Below are 20,054 nucleotides of genomic sequence, written 5' to 3'. Positions count from 1 at the left end.
ATCCGTCCCAGCTTTACATTTGTTGGGATATTTCATTCTTTTATTTACATGTATTTTTCAGTCAGGTGCGCTGACGTCATTCTTCATGGCTCCGTGTGTGCGTAAGGAGAAGTGAAACGCCACTAACAAGGAACTTATCGAAACACAGCGACTGTTCGGCGATGACCTTCAGTATAACATGATCGTTTTCCTATAAAGATCAATGAATTTAAGATCAGACATGGACGGGCTGTACTGCATCAGACCTGATCTGATTCGTGATGAAGACCTGGACTTCTGGAGGACGATCGGTGCCGGTGGATTTGGACAGATTCACCGCGCCAGACACACCAAATGGGGAATAGATGTCGCCATAAAGTCTTTACTGTGTAATGGCGGGTAATGAGCAGTAGTTTTGTACATATACTGAGCAACGGTAAAAAAATGACAAGAGTTTCTACTGCACAGTTAAATCGCCAGTGTTCAAAAATGTCAAATTAACTCTCACAGTGTCTAGATTATATATACACTGTGAGAGTTAATTTCACATTTTTAACACTGGCGGCTTTGCTGTGTGTAAAACCATATTCTTGTGTTTGCGTGAGGTGGATAACAGCACAAATCTTTATCTTAAATGCTTTAATAATGTTTTATTTTATAATGATGGATTATTAGAACATATATATAAATAGAACAATCGATAGATATACTGTTGCAATGTTAGATAAATTAACTGCAAAAAAGAAATTAAAAACGTAATGCCTGTGTGTGTGTGTGTGTGTGTGTGTGTGTGTGTGTGTGTGTGTGTGTGTGTGTGTGTGTGTGTGTGTGTGTGTGTGTGTGTGTGTGTGTGTGTGTGTGTGTGTGTGTGTGTGTGTGTGTGTGTGTGTGTGTGTGTGTGTGTGTGTGTGTGTGTGTGTGTGTGTGTGTGTGTGTGTGTGTGTGTGTGTGTGTGTGTGTGTGTGTGTGTGTGTGTGTGTGTGTGTGTGTGTGTGTGTGTGTGTGTGTGTGTGTGTGTGTGTGTGTGTGTGTGTGTGTGTGTGTGTGTGTGTGTGTGTGTGTGTGTGTGTGTGTGTGTGTGTGTGTGTGTGTGTGTGTGTGTGTGTGTGTGTGTGTGTGTGTGTGTGTGTGTGTGTGTGTGTGTGTGTGTGTGTGTGTGTGTGTGTGTGTGTGTGTGTGTGTGTGTGTGTGTGTGTGTGTGTGTGTGTGTGTGTGTGTGTGTGTGTGTGTGTGTGTGTGTGTGTGTGTGTGTGTGTGTGTGTGTGTGTGTGTGTGTGTGTGTGTGTGTGTGTGTGTGTGTGTGTGTGTGTGTGTGTGTGTGTGTGTGTGTGTGTGTGTGTGTGTGTGTGTGTGTGTGTGTGTGTGTGTGTGTGTGTGTGTGTGTGTGTGTGTGTGTGTGTGTGTGTGTGTGTGTGTGTGTGTGTGTGTGTGTGTGTGTGTGTGTGTGTGTGTGTGTGTGTGTGTGTGTGTGTGTGCAGAAAATAATAAGAAAAATTGTAGCCATAATGAGTTATCATGTTCATCCTTTTTTGTTCAGATGTGTGTCTACTCTTCAGAGAGAAGCAAGTCTTATGTTTCAGGGTGGGAATCCTAACGTCCTCAGAGTTTTCGGCCTGTACGAGGGTCACTTGGGCTGCACACCTGGGCCGTCTCGGTACGGCCTGGTGATGGAGTTAATGGAGAGGGGCTCTCTGGCAGATCTCCAGACGCATTTGGGGGGACCTCCAGCCTGGCCGCTCACCTTCCGCATCATTCATCAGATTGGATTGGGAATGAACTTCCTGCATCAGTTGGCGCCTCCTCTCTTACACCTGGACCTGAAGCCCAGTAATGTGCTGTTGGATGACAGCCTCAATGCCAAGGTGAGTTTTACACTGTAAACGTTGTTTCCTGAACAGCATCGCATATTTAAATGTGCTCCAGTCTGTGATGTGTGAAGCAGTTCTGTCTATTTACTTTTAACTGTTATTTTCACTTCAGCTGACAGATTTTGGCTTGTCCCGAGTGGCTCGTAGCCTTACTCAAAGTGTCAGAGAGAAAGACGAGATGGAGGGTGGAACCCTGAGCTACATGCCTCCTGAAGCACTGAAGTCTTTGAATTACAAACCATCTAAAGCCTTTGACATTTACAGGTATCAAAACACAACACACTGGTAACTGGTGAGATGTGACTTTTGTCTAAACACTGTGACCCTTTAAAACAATGAGTGATCAGATATCCGGCTTGTATCCAGAAGGGTGCTGAAAACATGAAACTGTAGGATGTCTCTCTGTGCCATTAAACAACCTTCTGAAACTTCAGCTTCAGAAACTGTTTAACTTGTTCTGATCTGTCTCTCTTTTTCTCCAGTTACGGTGTGCTACTGTGGTCTATCATCACCGGTCAGGAACCTTACAGCTGTAAGCATCCATCCATCTACTCGAGTGTTCATGATCTGATCTAATTTAAGCTAGTGTTCATGATCTGATCTCATCTACACCAGTGTTCATGATCTGATCTGCTGGTGATTAACGCTGCTGTTTGGATCTGACCTGATCTACCTTAGTGTTAATGATCTTATCTGATATCTGCGGGTGTTTGGGATCTCATCTGATCTATGTTGGTGTTTGTGGTCTGATCTATCCCATTGATCATGGCCTTGAATGGTCTTTTCTCGTTTGTCTTCTAGACGCTATGACCACTCTGGTGCGGTTCCGTGTCCTTGAGGGGGACAGGCCTGATCTGTCATCATTAGACTACGGTCAGGCAGACGGGTTGGCTGATATTGTTGATCTCTTTAAAAGGTGTTGGGTTAAGGAGCCCAGCGACAGGCCGTCCTTCAAAGGTGAAGCCGGGTCACACGTTTAAGATTGGCTTATTTTTGTGGGTCTGTGGTTTTGCTCTCTTTCTGTGATGTTTGGTGTTTTCTGACTCATTTATCTTGGTCTCTGGTTTTAGATTGTGTTGATGTGACTGAAAAGATCTTTGAGATGCACAAGCGGGAAGTGAGTAAAGCTGTCGGTGACGTCCTGAAGACATTGGTATGAAACATTAACTTTCATTCTGTGTCTACCGAGTTCAGAATCTGCTTCAGGGTCAATAAATGACTGATTTCTGAATACCAATCAACAGAAATGAAAAGTGTTAGGTTCATTTAGTAGAACCTTTGTATATTTTCATTTGATAATTGATTCACTCTTTGCATTTGTAGGATGATGAAATCTGTTCTAGTCTGAAGTCAATCGAAATCACTCCAAGACCTCAGAATGGTGCGTCTCAAACCCTCATTCACAGTCACAGAATTCTTTATTTACTATGAGTCCAAATTATAGTAAATATTGACCCTGTTTGTTTGTTTTTATCTTGAAACGTTAGTGTTAAGCAAGTTATGTTTTTGGTTTATGGCCCTTTAGGAGTCGGTCCTCAGGTGTCGTCCTGTGTCACAGGAGCTCCTCCCAAACAGGTGAATCAAATCTCCTCTGTACAGTCTGAAAGAAAGTGATCAGATAAAAAACATTCATAGTTGAAATACAATTTCTGTATAACACTGAGGTTAAATACACAATATTTACACCTATATAGATTATTAGATTCTGTTAAATAAATATTACACATGATTAATCCAATGAAATAAAAGTAAATCTGCAGCTATTGACATTAGGAAGTTAAGATGAGATGCAGGTGTAAACGAATGTCTTTCTTCATTAGGAAACAGCTGCTGATCACACCAGACAGTCCAGAAAACCAGGTCCATAACACACCGGACACAGTGTTTCATGATTTGTTTCAAGCACTTGATGTTTAATCTAGTTTTTTGTTTCACAGACGCATGTTCTCATCCGACTGCTGGCAAGGAGAAAAAGCCTGAGAAAACCCCGCAGGTCTGAATCACTGAAAAAAACGAAATAAAAAAGATTTGTTTATTGGGTGAAAAACCTTGTGTTTAATTTATTCCCCTGTATTTTACAGCGTCAAACATCAACACCAGGTCAGTAAGCGTACAGCATACATAATCAAATCATACAATACAGTACAATCAAAATATTAAATACAGTATATACAAAATATCATACAATATTAACATGATATCAATTAGAATAACAAAGAATATTTTGGTATTCCATATTTTTTCTTTAAAGCGCTTAAACGACAAATGTTGCCGTCATTGTTTGTTTCACAGTAAACTCACTTTTTTTCTTAATATCTTTTGTCTTTTCACAGACGGCGTCCGCATCCGCATGTCTAATGTTTTTGGAGTTCAGATCGGCAACGGAAACTACATGAATATTGTTCAGAAACCGCGCCAAAGGCACCGGACTGCTCCCTCGAGCGTCAACAGCACTATTAACCTGTCGGAGAAACATTCATAAATATCTTCTGTTCTCCTGGAAACTCTTCATCTGTTCATGTGTCAGACGAAGCATTTCAAGTGCATTTCAAGACTTGAATCAAAAGAAAGATATCGGACATTTGAAAGTTGTGCATTGTAACATCTTAATGACGGCATTTTGATATTCAAGTATCTGTCTCACACATACTTTTATTACATTTCCTTTTAGATTTTGCAGTGTATGTCTTTCTCTATGGGTATGTTCCTTCTCCTTTCATGTTTATTTACTTGTTTTTAAATGAAAACTCTTAGCGGTAGGTCAGTAATGCGCAGATATAACGCTGATCGGAAGTGTCCGTGTGTGTGTGGGTTAGTCAGCAGGAATCTGGCATTCCCAACACTCCAAATCCAAACATTCCATCTGTCATCCGGAACCGAATGGAACAGATCGCCATCATCAGCACGGTGTCACGCTCGGCCCATTTAAAAATAGACACTGATGGTAGGATGTGTTCCAGTTCACATACTCGTACACGCTGCAGAGTAAATCCAAGAATCAACTCAACACCAACAATTTGGTAACGCTACAGCCAATTTACATTTGTTACATAACTTGATTACGTTTGTTTAAAGGAAAGATCACCCAAAGATTCTTTCATTTCATATTTACCCTCGTGTCATGTCAAACCTGTATGAGTTTATTTCTTCTTCAGAACACAAAACAAGATATGTTGAAGTGACTTTGACTTCCATTATATAAACACAAAGCCACTGAGACATTTCTCAAAATATCTTTTGTTTTGCACTGACGAACAAATACAGGTTTGAATAACAGCATTTTCATTTTTGGGGGAACTTGTTCTTTACCACGAACTGTTCGTGAACAGCATTCATTAAGTGATTTGATCATTTTTAAAGACATTCTTAAATCGAACATCGCAACTGTTAATATCTTCATGGTTCTGTCTGCACTGTGATCAGTTTGGAGATATCGAGCTTCAAAAGTTTTGATTTCATTTGACTCTGTAGATAAAACCTTTTTGTCTTCTAGGAAAGTCCCAAAATGAACTCAATGTAAAGTTAAAAACACCACATAATGTAGATAAGGTGTCATTAAATAAGAATATGTAAATAACTCAATTTTGGCAAAAGAGTGTCCGGACTTGATCATTTCAAGGCGACGATTTCTGAATACACAATCATCCAACATGAAAACACAAGTTTGTCTTTAAATACGGTATACAAACTAGCAAACACTAGACTATAAAGATCATCCAAATGTTAGTTTATTTTCAACAATAGCCAAAATACACAATTCTGCCATAACAGCCTGCTGCATTAATACACACAATTTATAGTCCACTTATAATCTAACATTTCTATACAGTTTAAAATAGCAAAGAGAGCACAGGTGTGTTCTGTCCTGTATTTACATCTGAAGCCAGAAGGACAGATGGCTGCTAATGATGATAAACAGAAACTCAAGCCACCGTTTACACTCCGACCTTCTGAACGTGACCATTCAACCCGTGAGTGAACAGCATGCAGAGATGCACACACCAGTATCAATGATGACATCATCGCTGTGCAAGAACAAATAATAAAGAATAAATAAATAAAATGCCCTTTAAGATGAACAATAATCTAACCTATAACATACACATTCCTCGTTTGAAATTATGATTTTGGCCTTTCACACCTAAAAATGATATTCTTAAGTATTTTTGTCTTGTTAATAGTAAAAATATCTAAAACGTCTTTGAAATGACTTGTTTGAAGAAAAATAATAGAAGAATTGGGTTAGTTTATGGTAAAAACAAGCAAAAAATCTGCAGATGGAGTGAGAAAAAGAAACTTCAATTTTGTTGGACAAATTCATCGTCAGTTTGTCAATAATTAATAAAGGATTATTTGATTCATCTGTCTGCATGCACGTCTCTCACATTGGTTCTACAAAGGAAAAACAAGAAAGCCAGAGAATGTAGAGTATTTCCAGCCTCCCATCAGGTTGCCTCTCTCCAGTTTGAGGTAAGCTTTGTCTCCTCTCTCCATGGTAACCAGAACAGCGTTAGTCGCCGCCTCGCGCGTTACGTCCTGATCGCCAGCGAAGGCGGAGATCACCGGCCAACCATTTAAAATTAGACTCACCTGGATAAAGAACCAGAAACACTCTTAAACTGTGGCTCTAAAGCACTAAAAGTGTTTCTTGGCACGTACTCATAGGTGAACCACCTTCAGTGCTATATAGAACCATATCTTAGTCTTATCTTCAGTGGTTCTTTGGGATGAATGAGGTGCAAAAAAGAACTGCTGAAGAACCAAGACATGGTTCTATAGAGGAACTTAAAGTGGTTCCCCTATGAATTCGTGCCAAGAACCGCTATATAGCACCATTTCTTTAGCAGTGAAATGATAAGCTGTTCAAATTCAGAGCATAACTGATGAATCCTCTCACTTGTATTGTCTGTCTGTTGTAGACTTTCACCACATGGAAACTGAAGCTGTACACTCCTTTCCTAGGAGCCACGAAAATACTCCGAGCTGGATCGAAATGACTCCCAACATTTACCAGAACCTTCAACCGAGACATATCAAGAAAAGATGAATCATTTCAGTAAAAAAAGGTGTTGATGTACCGTTTCAGAATCTTTAGATATACTTCAGAGTTTTTTTGGTCTCTTTAAGTGCTTGACGTTCACTTTTAACTGCTGTTCTATAAATTTTTTTAGGCAACAGTCACTAATGGGGTGTCACAATATACCACGATTATTGTGTACACTCTTAAAAAAGTGCTTCAAAAGGTTCTTCGATGCCATAGAAGAACCTTTTGGTTCTGTAAAGAAAGGTTCTTTGTGGCAAGAAAAGGTGCTTCAGATTATTAAAAGTAAGAAAGAGATGCTTCTGTGGCATCGTTGGGAAAAACTCCTAAGCACCTTTATTTTTAAGAGTAAATTCAACATATTTGTATTTGTTTACTCACAATGGTTATCATCCAAACCGACGTACAAGGATTAGGAAACAATAAAGCGATGAGGATACAATCGACTGATTTAAAAAAACATTCGACAAGATATTGTGATAATATTGTTGCTGTGATTTCTTTCTGCTGTCAATAACCACGAACTGAAAATCTGATATTGTCACAAGTTCTGTTATCTGTTTATCATCTTCATACAGAACACATTACATGCTTGCGTAGATGAGAGCGTTCGTCACCTGGTCAAAGTATATGGTCATTGTGCGGTTGCTCATCTCAGACGGTTCGAGGTTGTTGTTCCGGACTGCCGAGAAGGCGATGCGACCGGTCCCAGAGCGCACGGACATTCCCAAAGCGTTCCCAGCGGGTTCAGTGGTGGGAGTGGAGTCGCACACGACTAAACATTTGCCCTCCAGCAGAATGGGCTCTGTGTCGTTTTGGCTCCACACCAGCAGGGGGCTCGTTAGAAAGAGAAAGCAGGTGAGCGGAGAGTAGCGGGCTAACCCTGTGCAGTCCATCCTCTGGTGGTTCTGAGCCACGAAAGATCAATGCATCTGAATCCAGTTTTGTTCTAGTCCGTTTATAGCCGGCTCGCTCAGCGAGTGCGCTTTCAGCTGTCTTCTCTTCTGTCTGCAGGTTTCCAAGAGGATCCAAATGTCCAACGGTGAACTTTTAACATACAGGCGTCAAACCGGGTCACTCGTGTTTAGGCCAAAAGACCAAGAGTAACACATGAGGTGTGGTTATGTGTTTTTGGACGGTGTTTGTGTGAGAACAGAACACTGCATAAGGCACTGAAGCGCCAAGACACGTGTACTTGCCATCTGGACTAGATGTCGCTCACAAGGAGACCATCTGCCTCCCCATCACGTTTCCAAGTGTCCTGCACACACTCGTGAAGAGAAGACTGGGGCAAGTCGTCACACTTACCTTTGACGTACTTTGAAGGTTATTCCTTTCCAAATTTAAAGTCTAGACTATAAAAAACCTTTTTGTTCAGATATGAGATGTTGCCACACAGTTTGTGACGGATCATCTACAGTACACGGGATAGATATTCATAAATGCAGACACGTGAACTTTAATTCAGGTCTTTTTTAATTCTATTTTATTGATTCTTAATTTAAATAAATAAATTAGCAAATACAAAAATAACAATAATAAGAACAGCAATATAGCATAAAATAAAAATAATAAAAAACACTAAACCACTAACCATTAATCACAAGTTTAGGGCCTGATAAATGCAAACCAATATAATGATTTATTAAAATAAAATATTAAAAATATATATCTGTCCTTTGATTTTGTGTCATTGGTGTTAGTGAAAGATTATTATTTAGAAATAATAAAAATATGCTAGTAAGTACTTACAAAGTCAACAAAGAAGACGCTCTGTTCAAGCACACACATAGCGAGTGTCCCTTTCCTTAATATAAATTAAAGATTTTATTAGAAATGTTGGTATTTGGAGGGGTTCTTTAAAAGCGTCATTGGTGTTGCTTTGGTTTTTGTAAATGTAGATTTAGTGTGCCTCATCATGTTAGTTTTGACGGGACATCATTTTAGAAAATTGGCCTTTCATGGGAATTTGTCACTGGTTATTAGTAATGAATAAAATATTAGAAACAAGATTCAAGTTGGCCATTAATATTGGTAACAATGTTATCATGCCGGTGCAGACTAATCATCAAATTTTAGGCATGAAAATGACTTTTTGACCCATACCTTTCATTGAAAAATAGACTTTGCATTACAAGTGTATTGAGACTGACAACGTGTAATCATTTCATTACTTAGAATTTTAGGTGAACAGGAGGACAGACTATACAGGGACTAATGATACAAATTGTGTAAAATATATTGTTCAATGCAGTTTTATATTATATTTAGATTTTGATTTGAACAACAGCCTATAAACACCATACAGCCCTTGAGGATGATTGAATGTTTTCTATTTTTTTAACTTAATGTATTTACTTGATAACCATTCAATTAATTTACAATATGCACACAATTATTCTCAACCTTATCCCCGGTACTTTAACACACATTGTGGGTACAGCGCTGCAAGAGAAAAGGGATACAAGTCGTTCATTTATCAGAAAAAAGGTGTAATTTCATGTGCTCTTGGGGGCCGCTTAGTTTGCTTATGGAGGGCCGGCTCTGTGTGTGTACAGACAACAATGAAACATTACATTCAAGGCTTTACAATAGTCCACCGTTCTTTCAGCTTTGGTGTTCCTTACACCCTTCAATGTTTCAAAATATTGACGGAGCTCAAATTTAAAATGTGTTAAGTTCGGTGTCTTTTTTGACCATCGACTGTGAAATTGAAACAAAATATTTGGTGCATCCAAAACAATATCATGTGTTCACATTTATGAGAATAACCTTTTCCAGCTAGCACACGTCTGCTTAAGATCTGGAAAACATCTGCTAAACACAAGAGCAGTATTACATCCGTTCTAAATCATAAACATCTAACAGACGTCTTCTATATGACTTCTGAGAGCAGACGTCTCCGAGATGGATTGCAGATGAGCAGACGTAAATGCAGACATCACATAGACATCTGCCAAATGTCCGTGTGCTATCAGGGGTGTCTGTTAAACACTTGAAGGAATGAACTTGTGTTTTATCATCATAGATGTTTATTTCAATAGTTTAAACTGTAAAACATGTCATTACTGGAGTGAAACGCTGGAGCTTTCCTGAACACATGACAGTAAATCATCCGTTGTTTGGGGATGAACAGATTTTTGAACTAATTTCAGAAATTGACATGTTTGCTGTTCAAGCAATGTTTTGATTCCTATATAAAATATATTACGCAGTATTTACAAACTCTTTTCTTTGCATATTAAGCAGTGATGTATAGAAGACAAAAAGACCGTGATCTAAGATTAGAAAATTATTAAGTCTAAGTATATATTTGTTTAAACTAAATGTTCAGTTATATTTCTTATGGATTTATCAGTTAACTCATAATGAAATTAATTTATAACATGAGCTTAAAATAGACTAATTATAATATTCATGAGTTTATGAAGTGTTTTTTCAAGTGAAATGTCACTTTAAAATGATGTGGCCTCGCAAAAGGAGCTTCCGTTGGTACCTTTCGGTAAATCGATTTGCTTCTGAAAGACGTTTCCGTTCTTTTGCTTCCTCCATTTCATTTCCAAATCCTCAACTGCCGTCAGTCCGTCCAGTGTCTGCTGTAACTGAACAACACAAACACACTTCACTCACTCACTGTGTCAACAACATTTACACACAGATCTCATCATCTCGCAGTTCCATTGTTGTCAATGGATTATATCATGTTGACTGGGTTTGGTGCAGATAAACTGCCCGTATAAGTGTACTGCCATAACCTTGCACTTCTTTTGACACCCCTGATTATTTAAAAGTATTAAATTCAAACGTGTTTATTTCTGACCTTTTTCATCACAAGTGTCTGCAGTTGAGCATCATCCACATCGTCCTTGGATTTCACCTCCACCTTCACGAACTGCCTCTTCACCTTCACTGAGGTTCACACACATTCATATTTTGTAAAACCATTGAAGCAGACGTGAAGAAACAGAAGTGTTGCCATAAGACCTACCTGTATTACAATAGAAGTAAAAAGTGGAAGTGCATGACGCATCTTGAATGGAACCGTAATAAGTTGCACAGTTTTGACTTGCTTCATTCAGTATCCGAGCAGACTCTTCATTGGAAGTAGAAAGACTGGAACCATCTGACCACACCCAGTTCCTGGATAATCCAATCCAAGCATACGTTGACAACAAAACTCTCAACTTTTCAGTTTCAGTTTCATTTCTGATGGTGACCAGGTCTGTATAGCGATCTCTGCAGTTTTTCCGTGCGTTGCTCCACGTCATTAAGTTTCTGACCAGGTAATATTTCACTGTGCCGTTCTTCTCTGTGAACATTCAAAATAAGAGTCAAGATGGTAAATGGTCGGCAACTCATGCTGTTGCAATCGTGTAATACAAACGCCAAAGTTCAATTTTGTGGGCATATGATACGCCAACGTTTGCGTGCACCTCGGTGGAGAGCAGCCATTTTGAAACATACATGAAGAGGAAACACTGAAATAATTAAAATATCTCTGAGACGTCAGCCCTCACATGTCATATAGACCTCTAGAAGACCTCTGAGGTTTTACACAGAAGATGTTTTCCAGATCTCCAGATGTACCTGTGCTATCTGGGGTCATAATGTGCACGCATGCTAACATTAGGCTTAGGGTGTGGGGACAGGTTAATAAGACAAATTGCTAAAATTGACATGTATTATGCATGCAAAATTTTACTTTGGTGTACGAATTACACGCTATTGCAACAGTGCGTGTTATTTATAGTATATGCAATTGTAGATGACATGTTTTGTAAATTAAGTCTTTAATCTAGGGCTAAATATTTCATGCTGTTTGTTAAATAATACATCATCAATGTTTTAAACGGTCACGTTAAAGAGTGACACATTCTATACGACATTCATCAGTAAGGGGACAGTAAGGGGAGGGGTCAAAAAAGACCTTTGAAGTCAGACACTTCGTGAATCTCGCTGTTTTGTCGCTTGTAAACGTGAACAGTGGAGGAGATCGCGGTCGTGTTTTTTATCGCAGACGAAGTGGATGTAATCGAAATACCACTGTTTTTACATGAAGATGGTTACAATAATAATCACTGAATGTACTGTCAAATAATGTACAAATAAACAGCTCACAAATAAACAACACAACAACATGTAACACATTTTCAAGGATTGTATAAAGAAATGGTAAATGAAGTAAATAGCAAGTTGCTTTTGAGAGACAGAGGTCATAACAAATGTTTATCATATTTAATAACAAGCAGGTTTCTGACACCATTTCACGTCCATAGTATTTTTCCATACCATGCAAGTCAAAGCTGTATTGTAGCAAACATTCTTTAGAATTTCTTTCCTTGTTTTAAGACCCAGACACTTCTCAGATGAAAGCACACAAAGATGAGGCATAATGACTAAACAGTCCATTTAGATATGTATGCGTGCATGTATATTTTTAATGGATTGATTTATTCACACAAAAAACAATAGAATAAAGTGAAAATTACAACAAGGAAGAATTCTAATGAAGAGAAATATAAAATAAACGCATGTCCTAATTCTTAACTTCACTAGGCGTGTTTTGTTTTTGTTTAGTTTGCATGTAAATATAAATTAACAGATGCGTAATCTAATTCTTAGAATGAAGAGAAAATGTATCAGTTGACATTCTCAGCCAATGAGCTTGAAGCTGTGTCGTCAGTCAGTTGTTTCCCATCATGCTTTTGAGTAGCGCAGTCGGAGGAGAGCAATTTAAGCAAAATGTCTTTAGACGTAACGTGTACAGACGCTATAACACGTGTACGCGTTATTGCGCCTAAAGACATAATTTAGCTTACAGACGTTTTGGTTTAGCCAATGGTAAGCCCCAAAACGGAAGGATCTGCATAAAATGTATTAAACATATAGCCATGACGTCATCGTTCACGTAGCCACGTGTCATTCATGATTCATGAATAATGCATTTAAACGTGACGTGCCCTTATGCGTAGCATGCATATGGTCCTTGTTCCGGATACGTTCCGGATGCGTCAGCATATACGTCATTTTAGGACAAAGAGGTTTGTGAGTCTTGCCCTATTTGTGTTTGATCATGTTTTCTTGGTGCTTGACCTATGCCTTCTTGTTTTAAAAGTGTACTGTATATAATGAGTTTTCCATTGTGAATAGCATATGATTTTGGTTAACCAGTACACAAAACATAGATTTAATTATTTATATAATAATATTTAACTGTATTTTCGTCATGCTTTTAACCAAAATAAAAAGAGTCAAAAGGAAAGTGAAATATGGTAAGGGCTACATTTCTTGATGTGACTTTTAGTTTAACAGCAGAAGTTTTGGGTTTATGCGTCTACACGCAATTACGCGTCCACGCGTTATAGCGTCTGTACACATTACGTCTAAAGGCATTTTTGCCTAAATGGCCTTCCATACAGACGTAATGACACAATTTGTCACATGATACACGAGAACCGATGCTTTCTAACAAACACAGCTGACAATTCATTTCGTCTGGCGTTTATTTTATATTTGTGATAAAACCAGAAGTTGACAGGACATGAAGATTTACTGCAGATTACACTCATTTCAGCGTCTTTGTCTTTTCTTACATTTACATTCACATTTAGTCATTTAGCAGACGCTTTTATCCAAAGAGACTTACAAAGAGTTCATGGAGCAATAAGCAATATGTCATAAAAGAGCAATAATACAATAAAGCAATAAGCCCCAAGAAGCCGTGGGTTACAGTGCATTTTATAACAGCTAAGGGGCGTTGTGTGAAGGTTCTTGATGGGGTGTATGAGTGTAGTAGGGTGTGAAGGTTCTTCAAACATCATTGACTTGAATCTGATCCAGGCTTCAACCGGTAGCCAGTGGAGAGAGATGAAACGGGGTGTCACATGAGCCCTTCTGGGCTGTTGGAAGATGAGGCATGCTGCTGCGTTTGGAACCAGCTGAAGTGGTTTGATAGCCTTTGAAGGAAGACCAGCAAGCAGAGCATTGCAGTAGTCCAACCTTGAGATGACCAGGGCCTGGACAAGGAGTTGTGCCGCATGCTCAGTAAGGTAGGGTCTAACCTTTCGAATGTTGAATAAGGCATGATCGCGTTGCAACGTTGTCTTCTTTAAAAACAAATTTGTAATATATGGTTTCACTTATATCATGTCTATATTTGATAATAAATATTGGCTTTCAGACTCAAATTACCCTAAGTTATTGACATTTATTTAACATTAATAATTATTTGTTAAATTCACCTGCCAACAGAATGGTATGCTTAACATAACGTACTAACGCGCTAGAACAGCTGACACGCGAACCAGAGGAAAATTTCAAGGAGACGACAAAATGGCCAATCGGTTGGGAGAGAGAAAGGTTAATTAACATGCATATGTAAATGTTTTGATTTTGAGTAGCACTCAATATGAAAAAAATTCATCTTGATAGTAATAACAATGATATTGAAATAGGCTATATCTCTTGAAAAGTAATAATTTGTCTGTACGGTGCATTTCAAAATAGACTATTCTACCATTAGGAGGCGTAATAAATGCATTTCAAATCATAATTAAATCTCCACAATAATTCAAGTAGTATCTCCGACCCGTGTGATTTTCTGTTACAAACCGACCCGCCCCCCCATTAAAGACAGGGAGAATTGTGTGGCCCTTGCAGAAAAAAGTTTGGGGACCCCTGGTTTAAAGTGAAAATCACACTCTAGCACGTGTCATCATTGCAATATATCATTTTATAATGGCGGTAGAGAAAAGCTTCTCCTGCTGCCAGTAGAGGCGCTATTTAGGAAACGCTCCACAGGGTCGTAGATGGGCAACATTGAAAACGACCAACGTGGTATGTTGACCATACTCTAAAAAAACCTTTATTGCAAGAGCCTTGTGTCATTATAAGTGTTTTTCTTTAATCGGATGAACTTGTTATATGTTATACTCACCATCAGCACACAAGGATTCATATGAGGTTGCACAGTTGCCATCATACCAGTATCCATTGGGATGTAGTAAAGCACACTTTACTGTTGAACCTTTGGAAGCCCAGTTGCTATAAATGACGCTCTCGTCCTGATGAGACCATCTCCAGCTGTTGATGTCATTGTAGAGTCCGATCCAGCCGTATGAAGTAAAGGCGTTCTCACTGGCGGTCTGACGCAGATTGATCTCATCTTCAGCCGTCTGAACGGTGGCCAGATCATTGTGATTCAATCTGCAGTAAGCTTGTGCGTCCGTCCACGTCTTCAGCTGTTTGATCAGAATATACTCGCGCGGTTTACACCAACCTACACACACCAGTCCTGCCAACACAAGAGGACGCAGAGGGGACTTTACTGTTTGTTTTCAGTTGCCTTGCTTCTGTTTGTCCATGTGCTAAAATGTTTATGGACTATATTAGGGCTGGGTACAAAATATCGATTTGTTGATCTTAATCAATCTTCAATTAAAGAATCAATATCCCTGAATCGATTCTTAATGTGCTTTACTTTAAGGATGTGAGTATCTGTATTTCACCTCTCGTCCTGAAAATGTCGCCATCCCTTGCGCTGAGATTTATAGGCCCGTTTTGAATGTTAAAATCGGTTTTATTTTTGTAAACATGTTTCGTGTTGTTATGAATTTAAAATAAGTACAAATAAAAATGTATTACTTAAAAAACAATTCCAAACATAATTGTGTTTGCATGGGCTCTGATAATGTGTATTTCACTAATATAGCTGAGTTTGAGGGTTCCAGTTACCAGCATATAATATATTAAGATATACATTTCAGGTGTTCAAAACTAGCATTTAAGCATTTATAAAGACCGAATCGAAACCATAAGAATCGAATTGCCAATTTGGTGGCAAAAACCCAGAACTAGACTACATACTAGTATGTTTTGCTCAAACTAAAATATGTGAAATTAATTGTATCCAAGCTCTTCATATACTATGATTTTAAGTCTTATTTAGTAACTCAATAGGGAATTTGATCTTATTTCAACACAATTTACACTCATCTGTAATTTAGCGTTCTATTAAGTACTATTGCTCTTGTATGACATATCACTCCCTGTGAAACTCTTTGGATAAAAGCGTCTGCTCAATGATTAAATGTAAATGTAAATAAGCTCAAGTTCCCTATTGAGTCTTTTACAAATAAAAGAGTTTCATTCCAAACACTATTGTGTGGAAGTTAAATATGTAATTCTGCTCATGTCTCATTTTTGTATTTTTATCGCCTTCCTGCACTGAAATGGGAATCTATTAAATGAACTGAATTTGGTGGATACTGTTTGCAAATATCGAATCCATAAATCACGTTATCATTTGTCATTCATTTTAAATGATTTTAATGTAACCAGACCGTATGCTTCGAAAGGAAAATCTATCAGTTTAAAAATGTCACTTTAGTGTTTGGCTTACCTGAGAAAAAAAGAATATAGAGGCACAGCTGCTTCATGATTTCCCTTCTCATGGTGTATGTTCACTGAGTAAATGAACTGTATTTATTCTTCTGGAAGATCGTGACAGAAGTCAGAAGATGATAACACGAGTCGTCTGCTTGTGTTTAATGTTCATGTTTCTGGTGTCTTTATATGCTTTTGTCTCATATGTAAAGTGCTACTAGTGTTCTTTTGTTGAAGCCCCGCCCCCGTAAGTTTTTATTTACATTTTGTATTACTTCCTTGTTATTTTGTATATATAAATATATTTAATAAAGTGTCGTGTATGTTTGTTTTGCTTTGTGTAAATGCCATCAAACAGTTCTGAAGTGTTTCAGTCAGAGAAACGTAGTTAAAGTTAAAGAAAAAATCCATTCTTAACTATTTCAGATTTTCACTGAGCCTAAAATGATCTTGTAAGTCACGGTAGGGAACACAGCAGCGTGATGCTCTTTCTGTGACAAAACTAAATATTCTCCGTTTACTCGACGTCTTACTCATTTATTGCTTCATGTACATCCAGCAGTTTAGTTTACAGCTGTTTTGTTGGGCTGTCACGATTATGAAATTTGTCTGTATTCAATAATTGCTTTTATGCTGATTAATTGTCTGTTTTAAGGCTTTGAGGATATAATGATCAAGTACAGGATCATCCACAGCTAGCGGTGCGTTACAGGGTTTTATTACACGGCTCGTTGGAACGCTTGATTCTGATTGGCCAGTCCCGACATTTGCAGGTTCGTTGTTCCCAGATAACAGCAAGTTTTGTTGACAAAATAAATATAAATATGTCTTTTATTGACATTATATTTTCAAATGATTAAACCACATTTCCTGTTCGTGACGTTTGAACGTCATTTCTTACCTTTTCCTCGCAGAAGGTCTGCATTCAGTGAAAATGAGTTTATCAAATATTCTAAATTCACATTTCGTGACTATTTTTCTCATGTGGCAAGGCGCCGTGTAATAAGCGGCATGTCATCTCTTCAACTGGATGTGGCTTTTAAATGACGTCTGGAAATGGTCTGGCTAGAATGTAATAAAATCACATTTGTTGAAAGCTTAATGAAATATGATGCAAAACACCACTGACTGACTTGTCATTTTGAACTGCTCGATTTAAATGTGTTTTTCAAGAGGTGAAACTTTCTTACACTACGACCACTGATCCCTGTAGTTATTTGAATAATAGTCAGCAGATGCAAACGAATGACATTGTTTAACATTGAACTCCGACAGATGTTGTGTGACAGTGCACAGATTCATGTGTTCAGGTCCTATCTGATACATACAGTATGATACCATACGGCAGTCGAATCAAACACACTTCATCTTTCCGTTTATTTACATGTACTTACTGAACAAAAGTGACACTTGAGCCTCTTGGTGATCAGTATATAAAGCATCATGAATAGTCCTGTTTATTTATAAAGATATGAAATATATGATCCAGTTGAAATGGAATTCATGTTGTTGACTGGAGGAATGCTTTGCGATATTCATCATTTGTGATATAATTAAAGTAATAGTTCACTTCTATCATCATTTATTCTCTCATGTGGTTGAATGTGGGCAGTTTCAAGGCGTACAATAACAATATCGGAGAATATTTTTGTTACAAATATATTGAACCATCTTTTTTTTGGGGCAATTCTGTGAAAATGTCAACCTTAGCATGAGAACATAAGAGGTTTTACTTTTAAATTGAGTTCAAATGCCCACATGAGGTCTCTCTTCACACAACATCAAATAGTTACATTATTTGAATTTTCGTGTGTCCATTTATGAGAAATATGTGGCGTTACGGATGTGACAATCCTGAAAATGGCTCTTACCTGACTATAGAAATCATGCACTTAAAGTAAAACAAATGCTAAAATAACTTGAAGAGAGATCTCACATGGGTATCTGAACCACCACATTATGATATCGGTGGCCGTGCTGTTATTATTATGGTTATAGTGAATATAGTAGAGTTATTTTGTCATGGTAGGTTGAGTCTTTCTCAGTGAAATACAACAGAAGATATTTTGAGAAATGTCTCGGTGGTTTATGTGTTCTTACGCTGGAAGTCAATGGGGATCAGTTTTGTTTGGTTACCAATGTTCTTCAAAATAGAAAGAAGCTTATTCAAGTTTGACACGACACGAGGATGAATTCTCATTTTTTAGGTCCCTTTAATATAGTAACCCGCTATGAATATAAAAGCTCGGTGACATTGATTTATTGAGTTTTGCTAATGTCTTATGTTATAGATGTGCAATAATACCATGTATTCATGTTTTACTACTTCTCTCTTTTTTTTGTCTCTGTTGTTTGTTCTATTTCTTAAGTGTGTTTTGTGTTAAGCTGGCCCAAAATTTGAATAGAACACGAATGTTCTTGGACATGTAAAGCATGGTTTGCTGTCGGTCTGGAGGTGACCTGTACGCGTGTAAACACATTACATAATCAAATCAGGGTGAACTCTCAAATCTTTTTCTACAGTGTTTTCTAGCAATTTTGAATAAACAATTTTAATAAAAGCAGAGTCACACAGCTTGTGTCCTTGGGACGTATTGGGGTTTATGTTTGTGATTTATTTTCTCCATTATTAATTATTCCTAACAAATAATAACAGAAATAACAGAAATAATAAGAAATAGTGAAATAAGAAAAATGTAATAACAGAAATAGTGTAAGTGCCCTGTGTGAACAAAAGGCAGAAACAAAGCCATGTAGTGATGACACACATGTTTAATAGATCCTAAATAATTTGGCTATGAAAACAAATACAGGTAAGCAAGTCATTTTTGTCCGTTAGTAAATCGAAAACTAAAAAACAGGCCTACTATTTGTGTTCAAATCATGGATGAATGCAAGAGTCCTGATCACCAAACATAAGGTCAGATGCGAGAACAGAGTCGTCTGCTTCTATACGCAGTTTATACTTGAAATGACTTTAATCAAAACAATGAACACAAACAAGCACAACCAAGGGCTTCATTCAGCGCTGCGCAGATTCATTGTGCTGAGCACAGCCAGAGAAACGGTGGCCGAGAAGTGCAAAACAACATTACAAAGAATTAAACACTTTTACAAGTCCCGAAACAAATTTACAAATGATAGATTCTTCACGGAAAGGGAATGTACCACATACCGGAAGTGACGCGGAACGGAAGTGATGAGGTGAAAGCGGGTGATAGGTGTTGTTGGTGAGCGCGGTCAATTCGTGTTGTCAATGTGGAGCACATGTCATGAGTGAAGCTTATGGTGACCGAACATGGACTCTGGCCGAGGGATGTTTTGCCCGTTTTGTGGCAAACACATGAACAGCTTAACGCGGTTTTGCTTTACGTGTGGTCGGTGTTTGGAATTTTTAAAGGATGCGGACCAGACGGAGACATTGGAAAGACAGGGGACTTCTCGACAGCCGGACACAGTGCTAAGCAAAGTAAGTGTAGCAAAACCCTAGCTATATGAGGACATGTGAATAAAAGTCAGTAGTAATGCTAATGATTTTTCGAGCGGCTTCTAACTTTCTATTTTGAAACGGAACTCTGTGCATTTCAGCAGAACAACCCATGCCCGTCATACAAACAGTTCATGGAGTACAGAAGCTCGAAGTCAAAAGAACGACAGTCTGTTATGATTGTGGAAGAGAACCCAAGTGCAGGCAGACACAGGAATGTGATGGGGGGGAAAACACTGACAAACTAAAATCCAAAACTGAAAACAAAGACTTCCCACATGGGGGGCAAACATAA

The 20,054-nt window shown here is 38.2% G+C and overlaps 3 protein-coding genes across 3 annotated transcripts; 1 reads left to right on the top strand and 2 right to left on the bottom strand.

The window, feature by feature from the left end:
• Nucleotides 1-21: 21 nt before the first annotated feature.
• On the top strand, nt 22-4,519 carry ripk3 (receptor-interacting serine-threonine kinase 3). The gene is made up of 12 exons (XM_079470080.1): nt 22-378; nt 1,517-1,841; nt 1,960-2,111; nt 2,330-2,379; nt 2,649-2,804; nt 2,918-3,000; nt 3,171-3,228; nt 3,373-3,422; nt 3,668-3,707; nt 3,785-3,840; nt 3,929-3,947; nt 4,181-4,519. The coding sequence occupies exons 1-12, from the start codon at nt 203-205 to the stop codon at nt 4,327-4,329; spliced, it is 1,314 nt and encodes a 437-aa protein (XP_079326206.1). The 5' UTR covers nt 22-202; the 3' UTR covers nt 4,330-4,519.
• A 1,720-nt stretch (nt 4,520-6,239) lies between these two features.
• On the bottom strand, nt 6,240-7,784 carry LOC306897797 (cerebellin-1; the record flags this gene model as incomplete). Its single annotated transcript, XM_079462826.1, has 3 exons — nt 6,240-6,437; nt 6,745-6,864; nt 7,506-7,784. 3 exons carry the CDS (start codon nt 7,782-7,784, stop codon nt 6,240-6,242), a joined length of 597 nt encoding a protein of 198 aa, XP_079318952.1.
• A 1,417-nt stretch (nt 7,785-9,201) lies between these two features.
• Nucleotides 9,202-16,435, bottom strand: LOC306888787 (putative C-type lectin domain family 20 member A). Its single transcript, XM_079447230.1, has 5 exons — nt 16,289-16,435; nt 14,825-15,181; nt 10,877-11,197; nt 10,709-10,797; nt 9,202-10,490 (listed from the first exon to the last, which is right to left on the bottom strand). Exons 1-5 carry the CDS (start codon nt 16,338-16,340, stop codon nt 10,344-10,346), a joined length of 966 nt encoding a protein of 321 aa, XP_079303356.1. The 5' UTR covers nt 16,341-16,435; the 3' UTR covers nt 9,202-10,343.
• Nucleotides 16,436-20,054: the final 3,619 nt, after the last annotated feature.

This window comes from Barbatula barbatula (assembly GCF_947034865.1).
Source record: "Barbatula barbatula genome assembly, chromosome: 1".
In the NCBI taxonomy this organism is placed as follows: domain Eukaryota; kingdom Metazoa; phylum Chordata; class Actinopteri; order Cypriniformes; family Nemacheilidae; genus Barbatula; species Barbatula barbatula.
Note: the sequence above shows the minus strand (reverse complement) of the source record. Positions and strands in the feature narration are given on the sequence as shown.